Raw genomic sequence first — 20,305 nt, forward strand, 5'->3', positions numbered from 1 at the left:
TTCTGTGACTCTATTCTACGATTCTATGCTCGCTTTTGGCGCACGCAGAAAATCACACGTTATGGCCACCAACACTTGGGCACCAACCGCTCTACGGCAGAGTCCACCTGAGCTCCCAGCACAGAAACAAGCTCCTCTCAGCTCATGGCAACATGAACCAGAAGCAGTGTCCAGCATGAAGAGGAGCTGCCGAGGCACTTGAATTTTCCACTTTTTCTGCGTGAGTGTAAGCAACTTTTCAGGACTGGGGAAATAGAGACTGGATCCAAAATGGAGCATGAGTAGGGGAGACCTTCTAAAAGAGTGGATTTCATAACCCACTGAAAGGCACACTCAAAGCTAGGACAAAACGCTGTGCTCAGCAGCCCTGCAAGGCAGCAGGACCCATGGGAGCAGCCTGTACACCAGTTACCCACCCTGAGCTGTGCAGATCTCAAAGGTATTGAAACATATTGCGGTGACCTGGCTGTGAGAAGATGGAGCTGAATACTCCTGCTCCATGGAAACATCTGCGTGCCTGGAAAATGCACTTGCTTATTGAAACCTGGGTCCAGGGAAAGGCACCAAACCAGATCCAGGGCTTTGTTTGTTTGTTTCCTATGGATTTTCTCTTTTTTCCCCATTTGGCAAACCTGCCAGGTTTTGTTTTGAACGAAGCTGAAACAAGCCTGCCTCTTTTGTTTAGCAATAACAACTAACTTATATAGACGTTGCTTCTGCCAGTACATTTTTGTTTGAGCTCCAGAAGCCCAATGCTAATACCCCAATGCTCGGAGGAGCTCAGCGCAGTGCAAGGCCAGGAGATGCTGCACGGCACCCGGGTTGGGGCAGCCTCCCAAGCATCAGGCACCGGTTTGGCAGCGCTGGCATGGCTGCATGTTGTCTCTGCTGTCTCCCTACCAGGCACGCCACGGTGCAAGAAGTCGGTGCTTTTTGAGGAGCTCGTGATCCAAAGAATGGACCCCGTGGCCATGCAGCCCACTGCGTCATGGCATGCCACTGGATTTGAAAGCAAACTCCCAGCAGCTCGGTGCCCGAATAAGCCAGAGGAGAAAAGCACATCCTGGGTGAGAGCCGCAACACCCTGCCACCATCCAGCACCCCGCACCTCTGCAGGGGAAGGAGTGGGGGGTTCACCCCTGGGAGCAAGAGGGGGTCAGTGTCAGGCCTCACCATCTGGGCTGTTCCCTGAATCAGGAGACTGTTGCATCCCTTGGAGAATCCTCACGCTAGGAGCGCAGCAGTGGCGGGGCCGTGACAGTTGGGATGCACAGGCTGGACATGCCAGGTCCACGTTGTGGGGCTGGTTGGCGAGTCAGTGGTGAATTCCCCAGGCACAGCCACGTTCCCTGAGCCAGCACAGTAAGGAAGAGCCTGCCTGCATGGCTCACCCCCTCCGCATCACCCTTCTAAATCACAGCCGCTGAATTTGGGAGATGGAGACTTCAGTGCTCCAAGAGAGGTTTGGAGACAACCAAGTAGATCACTTGCTGACAGTCTGTCGAGGCCTCTCATAAAACCCCCTGCTTCTGCAGGCCCAACAGCTCATTTGGGGGAGGAAGGGAGCAGAGACACTCAAGCAAATTCTGCTGCAACACAATAATGCTGCTGCTGCATTCTTTTCTTTTTTTTTTTTTTAATTAAGCATCCCAATCACTGTTTTTAAATGAGCCCAGAAGGAGCCTGTGGCTCAGCCCCCATTAAAATATAACCAAAATCACTTTCAGTTCCTTGGTCCCCCAGGACAGTCTGCCATCATGGTCAGGACCGCTGCTGCGTGCACGCTGCAGTCACAAAGCGGCACCGTCCCGGCTGTGCCCACCCACATGCATCCCTCCTGGGCAGCTCCTGCCCTGCCTGTGCACACACCTCACACGGCATGGCCAGGGCACCGCGGCACCTCCTCCAGGTCCGTGCTAAGGGGTGGTGCGCAACGGCTGGCTCTGGCCAAGGCAGATGATGCTGACAGTACCACCAGGCCCTTGAGCTGCTCCGCAGGTGGCACCGGCTGGCATTGCCTGGCTCTGGGCACCCCCAGCCATCCTCTGAGGCGAGGGAAATGTAAAATGCCATAGGCTCGCACAGGCTCAATCCAGGGACGTGCATCAGGAAGGAGATGCCGGAGGGGAGAGGTGATGTCCATGTCAGGCCCTCGGCTCTCCACGCCAGCCCAGCTCTGCCGGCTTCACTGTTTCTGTGAGGATTTACCCCAGCAGAGTTCCTGGCCCGCCCTGCCTGGAGGCTTGCACCTAGAAAATCTGCTTTTCTGCTTTCACGCTACCAAATTTCTGTGGGGACCAAGCTAAGTGCATTACAGACCGAGGTTGTAGGGGTTCGGGAGCTGCTGCTCGGGGTGCATCATGCCCCTGTCACCAGCACCACTTGTCCCTGGGGCACCTCCCAGTGCCAAAAGCCTCCGATTCCTCCCCACCAGCGCGAGCGCTGGGGACGGCAGATCTGCTGTCGGGAGCTGTGCTGAGCCCTCGGCTCCCACCTCCCAGCCAGGGTAAACCCTCCTTGCTCTGCTCCCCACAATGCCAGCCTTTAATTGCTCCTTGACATTAAGTATCTGAGCAAGGAAGTCTTGGGTAAATGTTCTTGCTATGGGAACACACAGTGCTGACTCTCTTTAATTACATTGTTTTTGTTTGGCTTTTTTTTTATTAGTTGTGCTGTGGCTTCCCCTTCCTGACAGGCCAGCGAAGCGCACGCTAAATATGGCTGGGTTTAAAGTCCACTGTGAAACTCGAACTGCGGCACCAGACTGGCTGGACTCGGTGCAAGCCAGGGTTATGCGGGACACACATTCCAGCGGCTGTGGTCCTGCTCTGGCCCCGTGCTCCCCCTGTCCTGCACAAACACACACCGTCGGTGCAGTGCAGAGGGCGACCGCCATGCTCCAGAACACCTATGCAACCTCCTCTTCCTCGGCTTGCTAAATCCTGCTGGGATTTAACCTAACCCTTTACTCCATGGACCCCAGGCTGGTCTGTCTCCATCATACGCATCACTTCCACACTGGTCCCTATCCCACGCCGTCTCCACCATGCCCATCACCTCCGCACCAGTCCCCATCCCAAAGCACCCTGCCCCTGCTCAGCCCGCCTTCAGGCTGGACCTCGGGGCCAAAAAGCCCTCTTCCCACCGGCCACGCTGCTTTCATCTGCCTCTGCCCCCCTTGTTATTTTAAAGGCATTCCAGAGGATGCTGTCAGGCTTGGATGTGGTTTGGTTGGGTTGTTTGTTTTCGTACTGGAGGTTTTATGATCGCATTGGGAATGAGCCCTAATTGAGCTGCAATTCGAATTGCAGTCCGTGGGTATTTGTTTCATTTTTGGAAGGGCTTAAACAGCAGCACAGCTTAGGCTGGAGAACGCATTTGGTTTTAACTGGAAACTGATGGAGACAGGACTGAGCAGGACAGGCTGCCCCAAGCCATGGCCAAAGCTCATGGGGAAGCCCTGTGTAGTTGCCCCCGCGCCAGGTACCCACGGCAGCAACAGCAGCGCCGGCTGCAACCACAGCCCTGTGACCACCCAAAAACCCTGCTGCTGTCAGGCAGGAGGTAGACGGAGCCAGTCCTCCGGTGCCAAGAGCCAAGCACACAGCCCTGGGGCCTGGCTCGGTTGGGGCTCGCAGCCACCCTGCAAACCCCTATGCCCTGCAAACCCTTGTGCCCTGCAAACCCTTGTGCCCTGCAAACCCCTGCGCCCTACACACCTCTGCGTCCTGCAAACCCCTGCCTTCTGGAAACCCCTGCCCCCTGCACACCTCTGCATCCTGCAAACCCCTGCCCCCTGTACACCTCTGCATCCTGCAAACCCCTGCCCTCTGCAAACCCCTGCGCCCTACAAGCTGCTGCCCCCTGCAAACTGCTGCCTGCTGCAAACTTCTGTACTGCATCACTCTAGCAAGGGAGCTCCACACCACTGCCCAGGGTGCTCAGCCCTGGGGGCTGGCTGGGTGCTTCTTACTCAAGTCAGGAGCTGTCTCCAGACCCAAGCTGCTCGCAGGGACCAGGCAGCAGAAATGGACAGGACCTAAAGGTCAGTGTCCAAATTGTCCTTCACAGGATCTGCATCGGTGTCATCTTCTGCTGACCGTGCCCCACGCTGACTGCCAGAACTAGCAGTTCAGCCCCAGCACCCAAACTGTGCCTGATGCTTCTGGCAGCCACAACCAGCTGGACCTTTGCAGGTAGGGACAGAAGGACAGACAGATTTCCAAAGCACAGAGGGACGGGCCGAGCACCTGCTCTGCGCTGCAACGGCGCTTCCTCCCGTCCCTCCAGGATCTCACAAGCCCGGATGCTGGGGCAGGTCAATGATGCTCTTGAAGGCACCTCCGACCTGCTGGCACCATCCCAGCTAAATCAGACTTCCGCATATTAAAAGCGGATGAGCAGCGGGGACTCATTGCCCCTCTTTCAGGAAGAAATCCTATCCTGGCATGGCCTGCCAGGAACGAGCACCGCTCTGTGCCACAGATGCATGTGTGCAAACTCTTCTTAGGGGTATCAAATGCAGAAGCTGAGTCATACGACGCCTGGTCTCAAAGATCACTGAAGGCAAAAGGAAGGAGAAGAAAATCCTCTCTACGGGGTCGCACAGCCCCAGCTTGGACCCAGCCGGAGCAGAAGGCAGATGCTCAGCGCGGGGATGCTCAGCTGTGGCTGGGGCCTGGCTGCCATGCTAAGAGGAGTGAGAAGGGATGTAAGACCCCACTCAGCCAAGCATGGTCCTGTCCCCTCACTCAGGCCCTGACACCCGCTCCTTGGAAGGGAGCGGGGCAGGGTGTTGGCGAAGCTGCCGAGGCAACCCCAGCCTGCGTGGGACCAGCAGCTGTGTCTGAGCACTGTCCTGACGGGAGAAGGGGCCACGGGGGCCGGGATAGCATCGCCCCAGCTACTCTGAGGGCTGTCGCCACGTACCCGCAGCCCAGCAAAATGCCTGGGACCCCCCCCCCCCCGGGAAGAAGCACTAACTTGTCTTGCCCTGTGATGGCTTGAGGTTGTGCGGGAGGGATGCTCTGTGTTTCAGCATGGCCTCACACCAGGGTAACATGTCGCACTGCCTCCTCCTTGCCCTTGCTGAGACCCACTGGGGCTCTTCCCCCACTGAGACTGGCTCCTCTGCACTGCTGTGCCCTGCTCCTGGGGTGCTGGGGCTCCGCAGCAACCATGCATCCAGACCCCCTGCTGTGGTTCAAATGTTGGCTCAACTCTCCACTCTGCTGGACACGGGGCTCCTGGGAGCTGCATCCCCGGCACCTGGCCCTGGGGCTGCAGCTCACCCTGCCATGGGGGCTGAGACCTCCAGACTCATCACAGCAGTGAGAGGCAATCAATTTGAACCCAGACTCGCAGGGATGACAAGCAAATCCTTTACCCTCCTGCGCCACCTGGTGCCACCAGGAAGAACACACTACTGAGATCCAGCTTTCATTGGAAACCACCTCTTCTCCATGAAATTGTAGAAAATTGGCCCAAGAAGGACTTCTGGAGGTCATCTGAGCTCAATCCCCCATACCTGTGGCTGGTGTCCATCTTCAGCCAACTACATCCCGCCTGTGCTTCACAGCCCTCCAGGGGACCTCCCCAGCCCATCACTGGGATGTCCCTTCTGGTGGAAGCCCACCTCCAGTCCATCATCCTACCCAAGCCATCCAGCTAGACAGGGACCAAGCTGCTCAAGCGCACCAAAGCTGCACGATGGAAACCAGCACTGCTAGCTGAAGACTTCCAGAGCTGCACCCAAAGGGGTTATAAAAGGCAGGCCACAGGCATTGATCTCGGCGGGAAAGAGGAGACGACGGCCAAGACACAATGGAAGAACAGACAAACCCACACACCCGGCTCCAGAGCTGCTGCCCAGCTGGTAAATGTTACTGGAGTCAGAAAATCCCCTTCCTGCTGGAAGGCAACCAGCAGAAGCCACCCAGCAGTGCTAGGCACGCTGGCCACCCTGCACAGGGTGTCCCTGGCACCACTACCAAGAACAGCCACCTCCCCTTGGGGATCTCCTTGGACTGCCGGTGGCATGTCCCAGGCTGGCTCCCTGTTTGGCACAGCTGCACACCAGGACTTGCTCCCAGCTCGCTCCATGACCAGCTCCCTGCCCAGCACCCACCAGGTCCTTCTCTTCTGACAGGAGGGACCAAACCCACCATGTAGCCCTGATGCTGCTCACATGCCAGCACCACCCAGCGCAACGCCAGAGGAGCTGGTTCACTGCCACCTAACTGCGAAAGCACTCACTTATGCCAGAGCCAACCTTCCCTCCATGCGTCTCCAGCGGAGTCAGGGTCCAGAGGCTGCAGTCCAAGAGAAGCCGACTTTTTTTTTTGACATTTTGCTAGAAAACACCCCACAAGTGCTCGAGAGCTCTTGTAACAGCATTAGCTGCGGAGACCTCCAGCCAGGCTTCCTGCCAGCGGAGATTTGCCCGCTGCCTCCATCAGACTGGAGCTTTCCCACCTCATGTGTCATTTTATTCTCCCTCTAGCTGCTCTGAGATACCATCAGGTGGAGAAGCTCAAGCTGAGGATAATGGAGCCTGTGGAGGAATTGTCAGAGCCCCCAGGGCAGCAAGTAGCAAAGATTTCCACCCTAGTGTAAAGGAGCTACGTTAAAACCCATAGTAATCACCAGGTCAAACCTCCAACCATCAGGACACGCTCATCCATCCATGCATTGATGCGATCAGTGCCGCTAAGTACACCCACAGGAGAGGCAGGCATGCAAACATCCTTTCCTGCGGTCTCGCAGGACATGGGAGCACTGGGAAATGCTCTCTCCTCTCACTAAGCATTGCCTCAGCTTCCCCTGGTCTAGAGACAAGACATTGCCCAAGCTGATGTGAGCTCTGTTCCTTGCTCTACGACTGAGGGCGAGAAGCAGGCGATGCCCACAGCCAGCACCTCAGTTTCCACACGTGGACATGAAGATAAAGTCAATGTTGCCTTTTGTAAAGCGCTTTGAGACTTACTAATGACGAGCACCAAAAAAACTCTCGAGCTCCTTGCAGTCGCCGCTCCTGACCCGAACTCGCGTTGGCAACGGGGTGCCTCTAGAGATGGGAACAGGAGGCGCTCAGTGCAGCTGGAGAGCAGCAGACGGTCACTTTAGCAGCTAGCCTCTGAAGAGCTCTTCCAAGCATGCTCAACCATGCCTGCCAGAGGCTAACAATTTGACCAAATCTGTGTTGATTTCCACCAGGAATGCACCAACGCTGCCAGATTTCAAGTCTCTTTGCCAAAGCGTGGAGGCACCAGAAGTCCTCAAACAAAGAGACGGGAGAGAAAAAAAGTTTGGCAGAGCTACCATTTTTCCCCAACCTTCTGCTGAAGCTTGAAAGAAAAAAAAAAAAAAAAAGGAGGCAGAAAGTTCAGCCTGAGGCAGAGCGAGCATGGAAAAATTAGCCCAAACAGTTAAATTTTGGCAAAGGTATAAGCAAACAACCTTCCGCTGGAAAGTGTTATACAGCCTTAACAACAGGCGTCTGCTGGCTCCATCTACAACCAACATGCCAGACGAGAGGTGCCCTCCTCACCCCCCCACGGCAGCACAGAAGGATGGCTTCACAGCAGCACGGAAAAGCAAGGGTGTCAGGAGCTGATGGCTGTAGGTGGCCCTGGAGATGGGAGGTGGCAGGGGAGGGGGGGGGGGTCGTAGAGGAGATGACTCCGACCCCAGCAGCTCAGAGATCTCTCACAGCACTTGGCAGATCTCTGGTCAGATGCTTACACCGAGCAGGAGTTTCGAGCCAGATGTAAACAGCTTGGGCTCCTCCATCACCAAAAGGCTGGGAAACATCTCACAGAGCTGGTGGCCCCAACACATGGTGTGGCTGCTGTCTCCTTCCTCCCCCTTGCCATCCCCGAGACACACTGCTCATCCCACCATGCTCCTCACCCTGCTCCTGCCTCTGTGCTGCAAGACAGCTTCCTTGGGACCAGGATGCCCATAGACCTGGAAAGCCCCTCTAGGTGCCCACTGCATCCTGGCACAGGCTGGCCTGGGATGTCACACCTTGTCCCTCGTGTTAACACGGGCTGGCTCAGGCTGCAGTCACACCTTCCCATTTACTGTGCCAACATGCCTTCAGCCCGGAGGGTTCCTCTTCCTCCGCTACCCCTGGTTTTTCTGGTGACACACCAAAGGATGTGGTATGAACACAGACATGGAAGCTAGCAAGGGTGATGTCCAGGTGAAGTCTGGGAGCAGGGCTGGCAGGGGTATTTAACTCTTACCTTTGTCACAGACCGCCTGGATGACCTTGAGCAGGTCACTAAAGCGCCTACAACCAGGAAGAGCAGCAATTATGGCAGCACGGTCCCAGCGTAGCCCAGGGACAGCTCTATCCATCTGTGGATGTTTCTACCTGGGTGAAGAGCAGCTGCTCTGGCAGCAGATACCTCCTTCCTGGCACAGCATGAGGATGAGGATGCTGGTGCATGAGGAAGGCAGCCTTGGTCCCCGTGCAATACAGGACCCAGCTCCTGACCTCCCTGCACTGTCAGGAAAGGGAAACGGCCAAAGACACTTCACGAGTTCATGCGAAGTTCACCCGCGTGGAGCTCTGCTCCATGAAACGTCTTTTCAGCTTGCCCCGAGCCTTCCAGAGCTCGTGACTGGGGCAGAGCAGGGCCAGGAGAGCGCTGGGAGGATGGGGACCTTCTGGCAGCACCAGCCTTCCACTCGCACAGAAAGCAGGCAGGCGCTCAATCAGGTTATCCACCTCCTCACGCAAGGAGCTCCAAGAACACACTCACAGCTGAGGTTCCCTCAGACACTCCCTTGGACAGCCAGCGAGCCACCGGGCAGAGACAGGGAAAGGAGGAGCATTAGTTAAATGTCATGCCGGCTTATCTGTGTCCAGAACCAGCCTCCTTGCTGCTCAGGATTTGGCCCGCTGCTTTGTGGGATCCCAGTGCACAGGGAAACCTGACACAGCTCTCCTAACCGCAAGCACCCGCCTGGCGTGGGGCATGGCAGAACTTGGCTCCAGCTGCCCCCCAAGCGTGGCAGCCCTGACAGCCTGGCGTGCAGCAGAGAGGGTGGAGCGGGAGGTGGGCTGGCTGCCGGCAAGGTGCACAGGGCAGTAACAAGGGACGCCAGCAGTGTCTTGGCATGTGTTAGACCTCCGATGACCTGCCTGCTCACCAGCAAATGCATGCCTTCACCCAGTCCTCACTTTCTGACAAGGTCCAGAGGCAGAGCAGGCCCCCTCAGCACCAGAATCCCAGCCAAGCCTTATCAAGCTGTCTCTGCCCTCCAGGATGTTCCCCGGCACAAGGTAACAGGGACTGACCCCCTGACGGGTCCCTCCTTCAAAGCTTGCACCTTCTGACGTAGGCCAGGCTTGCAGAAAAGCTGAAGGCTCCACCACACAGCAGGAGCAAGCACCCTCTGACTCCAGAGCCTGGGCCACAGTGACAGTTTAACCCAAAAGCATTTAAGATTATACCTGCCTGGATCTCACCAGACCTAGAAAGAGTCGCCTGCCCACCTCTGCTCCTGCCACTGCCTCTCAACAGAGTAACTGCCTCCTCTGCCCCAGCGAAGATGCTGATGAATGAGAACACCAATTGCGGGGGGGGGGAAGTAGGGAAAGACACTTGTTTTAGTACCTGCTCCCTGGGCAGAGGTAGCTCCAGCCGCGCAGGACATCCCACGCAGCACAGGAACCCTGACCTTGGTGCTCTTTGCTGAAGTGGTGACATAAGCTAACAGCTCCAGATTGTGATCCCAAACTCACAAAGCTCGACCTGCCAGCTCCGAGCTCGGAGCCAGCCCACATTTTTGTCCCTGGGGCTGGGGGAATGGGTTTGCCAGCAGAACACCCCAGTTACCAAGGGTCCTGATGGAACAGCCAGCTACTTCATCAGTAGATCTCAAAATGTCTGAGGAAAGAGGTCAGTGTCGCTGTGCTCCTTTTAGAGAGCAAGAAACCAAGGCAGAGAGAGGGGCAGATCTTGTCCTCAGTTGCTCAGCAGGCCAGGAGAAGTCAGGTCCCTGAGGCCGAGGGCCAGCACTTTGTCCTCAGCCCTCAACGCAGGCCAGTCTCCTCTGCGATGGGTGAAGATCAGAAACTTTGATGAGTTAGTTTGGGTCCTGGCCACTTTAGTGCTTAAATGTGGAGCTTGGGGGTGGAGAGGAGAAACAAGACTGCCGGAAGAGCTGAGTAACCACACTGCCAGATCTACCTGTGGTCCCTCCATCTCAGAGGCTGCAACAAGCATGTGCCCAGAAACCTGCAGGGTTTGCATGGAGAATGTCAACTCGACAAGCCACAGCATCCCGCCGAAGGTGATGATGGCTCCTCTTGGGGCAGTGGGCCAGAGTGGATCCTGACAATGCCAAGAGATGTTTCTTGGAGCTCTGCTCAGCTCAGCAGCTGCTCTCGTAGCCACGCTTAACAAGTGCTACCACATAATGTCATATGTTTGCTTTTCAAAGCTCAGAAACTACAGCTTTTCACAGCAGACCATCAGTAAGGACCTTGCCCTGGCTTCAGGCAGAAGAGATTTGCCTCCCAGCTACTAACTAGTGAGCGCTTACAGGCCCTGTTAGGTCACTTCTTGGATGGAAACCAGACTCTGTCTGAACAGACTTGGAGGGGGCTCAGGTGAACCTCCACACCATGGGCAGAGTGAAGACCATGGAGAGCTTCTCATGATGACACTGGCAGCTGCTCGCATGTGTCCAGCTCCACTTTGGACAAAGCAAAGCATGAACTTTGCCTTTCCCTGGCCCTGACACCAGAACTTTTATCAGATCTGCATGATTTTGCACTTCACACATGGAAAAACCTCCTCCACACTGCCCGACAGCTCTTTGTGGCAGAAGATCTTCATTCCTGTTGGACCTTCCCTGTTAACAGTGTAAATAAAGGCAGCAAAGGCAAAGCGGGACAGGGAGAGGAATGCCCCTGGGGAGTGAGCTGCTGCAGGACACACTGGGGTGGATGGACGAATATTTCAATGTTAGGGAGAACGGGAGGAAATGTGGAAGTCAGGAGCAGAGAGGAACATAACTGCTTTTCCCTGATGTTCCCTTGGGCTCAGAAACCTCCTCTGAAAAGCAAGCAGAAGAAAGGTGGGTAAGAGGGATGGATGGGTGTGAAGCAAAGCGATGAGGAACAGTGAGTGTGCAGGCAGCAGGAAAAGACTCAAGCACAGGTGGAGAGAGATCTCAACACACTCGAGGACCTGGTCCTCCATGTCCCAAGTGTCCTGGGCTGTCTCCTACCTCTAGTTTGGCCTCCCCGCTGAGTGCTGCCCATCCTGCCAGCATCCAAGGCAGTAGGTCCTGGCACCAGGAGACACTCTCCAGGAAGATAAACAGGAGGTTCCTGAAGCTCTGGCCAGCAGAAGTGTCTCAGCCAGTAGGAAACCATCTAAGAGCAGAGAAAACCTGCACAACAGGGACTACCACTGTTTAAGGGACAAGGGAGGATTAAAAGTACTTGAGTACCTTGAAAGTGCCGGCTGTCACAACTACCTGGAAATGCTGACGCTCCTTTGTCTCCTGACCGTAATGTCCCCAGCAACATCAGCAGCAAGACCAGGGATCCCTCCTGCTCCCAGGGCAAAGCTGTCCCCAGGAGCGGGGGAAGCGCAACCCCGCAGCCCAGGGGCTGAGACAGACTGCCTGCCCTGCTGGGGCTGCTCCAGACACACAACTCATCTGCACTGCCCTGCCTCAGGTGCCAATGGGCTCATGGAGAAGCCAGGTTCAAAGCTAGTAGGTCAGAAGAACTGATCACTAGTAAGAAGCCAGGACTATTATCGATATTCCCACTAAAAGAAAGATATCGAGATACTTTCTGTGTGCTGGCTGAGAGGACTGGGAGCGCCTCCAAATCCAGCGCACTGACACTATGGAAATACCAGCTGGCGTGGAGGATCCATGGGCCCATCAGGAAGGGCTTGGCTCGCACTAAGGTTCAGACATCCATGAGGTTTCCCTTTTGTACCAAGAATTGTGGCACCTCTGCACCTTCCCCTCAGCCTAACCATGGGGCTTGGGCTTCCTGCTGTACAAATCCAAGCAACCGGCACCTTCTGGGCACAGACATCTATGGAGAAGAACTGGCTGAGAACCTGCAGGACAAAGAGCATCTTCCACACTCCTCAGCAGGGACCAAGGCATCCATCCTGCTTTGCAGATCCAGGCCATGGGAAATGGCAGAGAGATCATGAGAATAAAACAGAACAAAACAGGCAAATGGGCTATTTGAGAGAAATCAAAGTGTGCTGAGGATAATGGATATGCTGCACTGAGCAATAATCTTATCAGGGCTTGGAGGTTATCAGCTACCAGCAGAGGGAAGTGGCCAGAACAACACAGCAGCACAGGATTTTAAATTTGTCTTTCAAATAAATGATATTTGCTTCCTGTGCTTGAGGAAGGGATCTGGCTGAGGGTTCCAGTCCCAGACAGGGCGAACCTGGAAATCGGTCTTCTCCGAACAGTTTGCTTCTGTCGCTTTCCCAGAGGGCTCAATTCTTCCTGCTGAAGTGAGATGAGAAACAAATGCAGACAGGACTGCTGGACCTGCTGGAGCAGGTCACAACAGCACACAGAGAGAATCTGGCCCTCTGTCTTCTCCCAGCCTCTCCAGCCTCATCGTAATCACGAGTCAAGCTGCCTCTCCCCACACGAGGAGGAAACCTGGGCTGGTGGAGGCCTGTGGCATCAGGACAGGAGGCACCAGCCTCGCACAGCCCCTACCGATTAGTCCCAAACTCCTCTCCCGCTGCCCTCCTTCCCGCCCCATGCCCACAGGACAGGGTGCTCCCCCACCTCTGCCTGCAGCACAGGGTGGCAGAAGCAGGGCTGCTCGGGCCGCGACTCCTCTGCCGTTGCAAAGCCCTGTCTGGGCTAAGGATGGGCTGCAGCAGGCACATCAGGATCACCATGAATGGCAGCTGCCCTTGAGCCTCTGTCTGTTTGCAGACGGCTCACGCAACAATGGTAAAAGGTGATTTTCTGCAAATAAACTATTTCTTTCATAGGCTTTCCCTAAAGGCAAACCCAAGTTGCAGGAGATATTTTGGGCTTGCTCCTCCCCATCCCCATCAGTAAGTCCCTCACAGTCACTGGCCAATCACTGTCCCACCAGCTCTAGGGGAGCGAACTCCTGCTGCCCCCATACACCCAAAGGCACTGACCGTGGCCATCCGCAGGGTGTCGGGGATAAAGCCAAGCTCTTGAACCACATCGCCCCATGTGTCATTCAACACCAAAAGCCCTGGGGCTCCCTAACTGGTGTCCACCTCACCCGTGGAGAAGTGTCCTGGGATGGTGGGGGGCTGGCAGCACTGGGAGCAGGCAGCCAAGCCCCGATCCTGCCCCGGTACAGGGGGGTCTCTGCAGACAGAGCCGTCCTTGTTTGCTGGGGCTGCAGCTCCTCTTGACCACATTTATTGCCCGTAAACTGACTTTCTAGTGACCTGCTGATGGCAACATCCATCTGCCATGCCGGGGGGAAGCTCAGGCTGCCTGGAGCCCTTGGGCAAGAGGCCCTGCTGCAGGCTGGCTCCCCGGGCAGTCGGGACACCCCGGCAGACCATGGTGCGGTGTGGAAGTCCAGCTCCCATATGGCTAATTCAATAAGTCACAGATACCATGACTTCATAAGGCAGAGAGGCTCCACAGCTATTAGGGGAATTGGGAGCGGGGGGAGGAGGAGCTGAAATGGAGAAGGGATGGAGACGGGGAGGGTGGAGAGGGGGAAGCTAAGACAAGCAGCAGAACAAAACATCCCATAAATCATGAGGAGCTGCTGAAATACCAGAACAAATGACCCCATAGCTTGGCCATTGTTCCCGAGTGAGGGCTTAAAGTGCTCCCAGTCAAGACAAAGCGCCTCGTGTTTCGTTTCAACACCGTGCCGGCCTGTCCAGGACCGGTGCTCGGCACAACCGAGCTGGGGGTGGCTGCGTTTCCCTCTGCATTGATGGCTGGGACCAGTGGGACCAGGGAGGAGAAGCTCTCAGCAAGGCTGGCTGCCCCACACCACAGCTGGTGCAGACGTGGTGCCCACATCTCAGCCTACCCAGAGCATCTCTTTGCTGCAAGATGCTCACACACCTCCCAGGCTCGGGCACTCCTCCCCTTCCACTGAATGGCTCAGGGCCTGGTTTTCCTTCTTGTTTTCCATTGCTCAGTCTAAGAGCTTCCTTGGCTGGCAAGAGAAGGGGCTCCAAACCTCCTCTTGGATGTGCGGATTAAGTTAGGAATAAGATAGCTCAAGTAGGGCTGTGAAACCCAGAGGAGCTCTGAGCCCTCTGTCTTTATGGTGCTGCTCCTCCCCACCTCCCAAAAAGTTGCTGACAATTCACTTTGCACTGGCTCCTCCTGACAAATGGATGACTGTCAAGCAAAGAGTCCTGGGGAAAGTCCTATATGACCGTAGACTAGTGTGATGGAAACAGCACCAGGCTCTCATCAAGCTCTGCAGTAGCAGCCCTCTGGTGCACTGGCTCAGGAACAGTCAGACAGATCAGCCAGCAGCTCAGCACCTCCCATGGGCTCTGAAGCCCTGTGGGACTTCGGGACTTGGGTGCCAGAAGGCGAGGAGCCTGCTGATGAGGACAGGCCATTCGTGCTGCCTATCCGCATCAGCTGACAGCAGCTATGGAAGGCAGCTGAGCAGTGCCAGGCACCTCCGTGGCACCAATTCCATACCCCAGCACAGCAATTTAGAGAGAATTTCTACACCATACGACACCACTTAAACCCAAAAGGGGAAATATTATCATATTATAAAATTTTAAATAACTTCATGAAAACACTTCTTGCTTTACAACCAAACCTGAAACACAGGGCTGAGTACAGCAGCAGTCACGTGTGCTGCCTCTGTCAGCCCAATGATGCCAGCGTGGTTCCTGTGCCTTATGGCTGCAGCTCCTGCCTTTGTGGCATCATGGTCCCACCCCAGAGGGATGCCCGCCAGTCACCACATCCAGCCCCGGTACTGGGACACCGCAGGGAAAACCACTCTGCACCTTCCCGTCAGGGTGGGCACGGTCTGTGCTCGGAGCTGCTGGGCAGGCAGGAGGGAAGAGAGGAACCGAGATTCAGCAATGTGCCAGGGGTCAGGCAGCAAAACAAGACGCAGGCAGGACTGAACCCGAGCCGGCTGGCTGCCTCTAACCACCAGACAACATGCTCCTGCCAGCGTTGCTTTAACAGCTCGTGGTGGGCAGCCAACAAGCAGAACCGAGATAACGGGATGGGGGAAGCGAGGAATGCTCTGCATTTTTCCTGAGCCACCATGGGAATAGGCTATTCTGACCACGGATTGCAGGGAGGCTGTCTGACATGAAAAACTCAAGGAGCCCAAATGGAAAAGGCAGCAGGTAGAAGTAAACAATCGAGAAGAAAACAGAGAGGAAAATCAGGGTGGACAACAAGCTGCAAGTATGGGACAAGGAGCGTGGCTGGGGAAGGCACGCAGAGGAACAAATGGAAGAAGGAAAATCAGACCGAGAGGTAGGAAAGGAAAAGGAAGACAAACGGATGCCAGGAGGACAAACCTGCTGAGGCTGGAAGTCCCGATGAGCACCAGAGCTGGAAGGATGCGAGACAGGGACAGAGGCTCCCAGGCTCTGCATGCACAAGAGTAAACCAGCAGATCGCAGCCCTTTTATTGGATCAGGACTCGCTTAAGAGGAAAGACAAACGCAGATCATTTCTCAGGTGACAGCACAAGAGGAGAGAAGGCTCTCTTTGCCTCCATTCACCCTAAGGGGAGAGAAAAGGGATGGCTGGTGTTTCAAGGCGGCCGTAGGGACAGCGGGAAGGCTCCACTGGAGCCACCAGCTTTCAGCTTCTTCACTCCAACAGCAGAAGGTGGCGAGCTTCAAAGAAAGAGTGCTTTTGTCCAGCATGCCTTTGTGCTATTTAGGCTTTGGAGCTAGATTACTATCACAGACCAGCAGAAAGTAAAGCTTTAATAAATCAGGCCCCAAATCCTTCCTTGCCTCAGTGACCAGTTTTTGCCTCATTTGGAGCTCAAGCTGCCTCAGTGCCCTGCGAGCCACAGCATGCACCCACCAGCAAAGAGGAGGAGAAAGGAATCAGCAAACCTAAATAAAACTGGACATGAGCAGCCCCCAGGTTTCTCCCCCAGGCTTGGGAAAGCCTCACGCTGCCCCACTCCCCGCAGTGCTTCTCTCCAGGCACCTCCCGGCAGCAAGACACCGGCTCGCAGGAGCAATGGGCTGAGGTGATATGGCACATTCATGGGCCCTAACACTGGAGACTTTGTGGTGCTGGATTTAAAAAAATATCGCCTAAAAAAAGCCTAATAATGAAGTATTTATTTCAGTAAATAACATATGAATGAAAGAAGTGTTTTCTCAATACTTCACTTTTTCCCTGCCTTCTCTCCCTTCCCCCCAGCAATTTTTTTTTAATAAGTGGAACTAACGAGGCTTCGCTCACCAATGGCCAAGCTCAGGAGCGGGACCACGCTCTGCTGGCCCAGTGCAGCACATAAACATGTGCCGTGCAAATAAAGCCTGCCTTGTGCTCGGGGAGAAACGTGACCCACGAGCGCATCCCACCCGATGAGCGGGGAAGACATGCTCTGACGGACACAGGGACCATCAGACCTGCGATAGCAGCATCCCTGCGCTTTTGGGCAGGCAGTGTGGGACATTCAGCACCTTATTTATTGTAGCAGCAAATAACTGCACCGCCTGGCCCTGAGAAATGCCAGCGCCCAGCAACGCTCCCTGCAGGCCTTCAAGGTCTCCCCAGGGACAGGGAGAAGGGCCAAGGGGAGATGAAGGGATCTACTGTCCCCATCCTACCTGGCAGTGCTCAGCGCAGGGGACACGGTGTCAGGCAGACACTGTGGTGGTTCTGTACAGCTCCTTCTCTTCTACCGCAGCTCCATCCAGCCCTGCCTGAGCACCTGAACAACTGGGAACACTGGAAAACTGGCTCAGCTCACCCTGTGTGGGGATGAGAGGTAAGGATGCTCTCCGCTATGGCAGAGACACAAGGTTGGACTGATGGTGTTTTGGTAGGAGCACTAATCTCTCCATCAAACTGAGCTTTTCAAAGCAACGGACACTAACGACGTTGTGCTTAGAATCTCTGCCTCCTTCTTGGCAACAGGTAACAGTGGGTCCAGGAGCCCCTCCTTGCCTTCAAACCTTGGGATTAAAATGGGCAGGATTCTCAGAAACTGCTGGTTTGGGAAAACGTGGTCCTTCACTTTTCCATCCCCCTCCTACCTGTATGGGAAGAGCTGAACCCCCCATCACACAGTGTGGATATTCACCCTCTGCACAGAGACAGGTAAAACAATGCAGAGGTGACCTTGGGTTAAGCTTATAAGTATACACAGATTTGATCTATGTCGATATTTGCTCTGGAAGCCACATTAGGCACCTGTAGAAGTGCAAGGGCATGAGCCATGCTTCCCGCCGGCCACAGCGCCCAGCAGCCTCGCCTACAGCCCAGGACACCCTGTGTGAGACATGGAGCGAGCAGGGACAGGGACACCCACAGCTCCAAAGGTCCTTCCCCTGTGTGACACAAAACCGGGAGGGGTGGCTGACACGCCAGAAGGCTGTGCTGCCCTTCAGAGAGACCTGGACAGGCTGGAGAGCTGGGCAGAGAGGAACCTGCTGAGGTTCAACAAGGGCAAGTGTAGGGTCCTGCACCTGGGGAGGAATAACCCCATGCACCAGTACAGGCTGAGGGCTGAGCTGCTGAAGAGCAGCTCTGCAGGGAAGGACCTGGGGTCCTGGTGGGCATAAAGTTACCCATGATCCAGCGATGTGCCCTCGTGGTCAAGAAGGCCAGTGGTATCCTGGGGTGCATGAAGAAGAGTGTGGCCAGCAGGTTGAGGGCGGTTCTCCTCCCCCTCTGCTCTGCCCTGGTATGGCCACATCTGGAGTGCTGTGTCCAGTTCTGGGCCCCCCCAGTTCAAAAGGGACAGGGAACTACCGGAGAGAGACCAGCGGAGGGCCAGGAAGATGACGTCGCTGCAGAGGCGATGACATCAGGTCCTTCCAGCCTTGATCTCCACCATGATGGCACGAGGCAAACTGAAGGCAACGGCCATTCCTCCTCACCAAGAGCTCATTTCCAAGCTGGCTTACAAAACCCCCATAAAATAGCATCACCTACTGCTGCTGCGGAGTGGCTGCTGTACAAGGTGCTTTGCAAAGTAACACAAGACAGATGGTTTCCCCCAGGAAAATGCTACAGAATGAAAATGTACTACAAATATACCTTGACACCAGGGCTAAAATGAGATCCGGGGGCTTCAAAGAGACATTTAAAGAGAGAAAAGAGATTTACTGACTTCTTTTGCTTCTTTATTATGAATAAAGAGAAACTGTGATTGTTTTTAATGAGTTCTTTGCTCCTTTTCCTATTCGGTATTATTACAAGTTCACTATTTGTCTATTTGAAAGATTCATAGTAATTGCAAAACAGCTTTCCTGATGACATCGTTTCAGCAAAGAGAAGAAAGTTGTGCAACTGGAGAAGAAGGCAATCTGTCACCAAATAGCTTAAATTCTTTGTCTGGCCTCATTAATACCTAGTTAGCTTTGACGCTTAACTAACCTCAAAGATAGAGGAAGTCTTTGAGGAGGACTCCACAACCTCACACTCAAGTGTTAGAACATAAAATAAATGCCAGAAAGATCTCCAAAAAAAGCAGGGAAAATGAAAACCAAACTTGACATTCTTGCAATTTCTAAGCATTCCTTTTTTTCTTTTTATTTTCCTTTTAACAGTTTTACCCTCCTTTATCCATCTAAGGAAGCAGAAAGCAATGCAATTTCCAGCGCTTTTAAATATCCTTAGCAGGTCACCTCTAATGCTGGGAGGGCTGACTGTGATCTGCTTCCAAGGCTGTTGCATCAGAGCTTAGAAACCCAGGATAAATTACTCCCTGCTCGAGCAGGGACTGCAGTTTGAGACCTGTGCTCAGCATGAGGGGCCCTGTGGGCGCCGCAGCAGCAGCAGCAGCAGCAGGGAAGGAGGGAGCACTGCTTCCCTCCCAGGCTGGGCAAACGGGGCCGCCCCGGAGGGTGGAGCAGCCCCGCAGCCCGTACCCCCACACCCCTCGCCCTGGGCACAGCGCCAGCAGGGAGCCCCTGTGACTCCCGGTGGCCGCTCAGCAGCTGCAGCCATCCTGCCATGGCTCTCGGCTCTGACTTATCCAGTGGAGATCCACCGATCAGCGAGGGGCTGTGGGATGCATCCCCCGGCGGCTCCTGTGAGGAGCACAGGGTGGGAATGGAAGGGGAGAGGAGCAGCCGGCAGTAGGGTCAAGCGCTCATGTGCCCCAGCCCATTCGCGTCCCCCGAGCCCCAAAAGACCCCCATGGCTCAGTTCGTGGGGTCTCCTCCATCCCCGCAAAGAAGGAGCTGCCCAGGGCTCCTCGCTGCTCCCTGCACTGGGGCAAGAGGAGATGTTTTGGCTTGATACCTAGGGGAGCTCCTGCAGCAGATGGAGGGGTTGGAAGGGGTGTTTGCTCACGGGACTTGGCTTGGACAGGGACAGAGAGAGGCAGCAGTGGGGACAGAGGACAGGAGGGGGACTGGAGAGGCAGAAGCTCCTTTCCCCCAGCCCTGTCCTGCAGCTCTTACCATTCAATGCTCAGAGACCTGGGCCGGAAGGCAGACAGCTCAGCCGAGGCATACTCAGCTTTCCTTCTCTTCTCCTGCTTCTGCTTAACCGACAAGCAGTGGGCAAATCTAGAGAGGCTGCTTTCCGACCTGGGGAAGGGGAGAGGAAAGGCATTAATGTCACTGAAGCACCCCAGCTCCCAGCAGCAGGTCCACGGCACAAAGCCAGGTGATGCTTAGAGCCGAAAGGAAGGGCCTCCCGGAGGGTCAGCTGCACCAGGACATGGTGGCACCAGCCTCAGCGGGGAAGAAGCAGAACCATAGCAGGTTTAGCACCGCTTCACAAAGCCAGGACCAGCCCCTGTTAACATAAACCGAAGCTGCGAGCTTGGCAGGCTGAGTTAGCGCCGGCTCCTGCTCCCCAGTGCAGCAAAATCACTGCCTGAAGTCGTACGCTCCTGCCCAAACGCCAACCAGTGACAGCCAACGCTGGAAAAACACCGGCTGCTTCTGCTTCTTGCAGTGCCTGCCCAAGAGGAGACGGGCAGCCAGGGAAACCTCGGCAGAGAGAAGCAAAGCAGACCTCTGCCACGGCCACACGCTCCTTCAGAGAAAGCCCAGAGCCCCTGTGGCCTCCCAGCCAGGGCTCTCAAACACCGGGACAGCTTTCCCGATGAGGGCTGACCTGGAAATCA

The 20,305-nt window shown here is 55.3% G+C and overlaps 1 protein-coding gene across 1 annotated transcript in view; it reads right to left on the minus strand.

The window, feature by feature from the left end:
• Positions 1-20,305, minus strand: part of LOC104343576 (ankyrin repeat and fibronectin type-III domain-containing protein 1) — a 196,129-nt gene that overhangs the window by 20,056 nt on the left and 155,768 nt on the right. Inside the window, exon 5 of the mRNA XM_086473044.1 lies at positions 19,632-19,760. Within this exon, the coding sequence (XP_086329170.1) occupies positions 19,632-19,760 (129 nt within the window). The remainder of the gene's footprint in view (positions 1-19,631; positions 19,761-20,305) is intronic.

This window comes from Leptosomus discolor, chromosome 14, assembly GCF_034619465.1.
Source record: "Leptosomus discolor isolate bLepDis1 chromosome 14, bLepDis1.hap2, whole genome shotgun sequence".
NCBI lineage: Eukaryota > Metazoa > Chordata > Aves > Leptosomiformes > Leptosomidae > Leptosomus > Leptosomus discolor.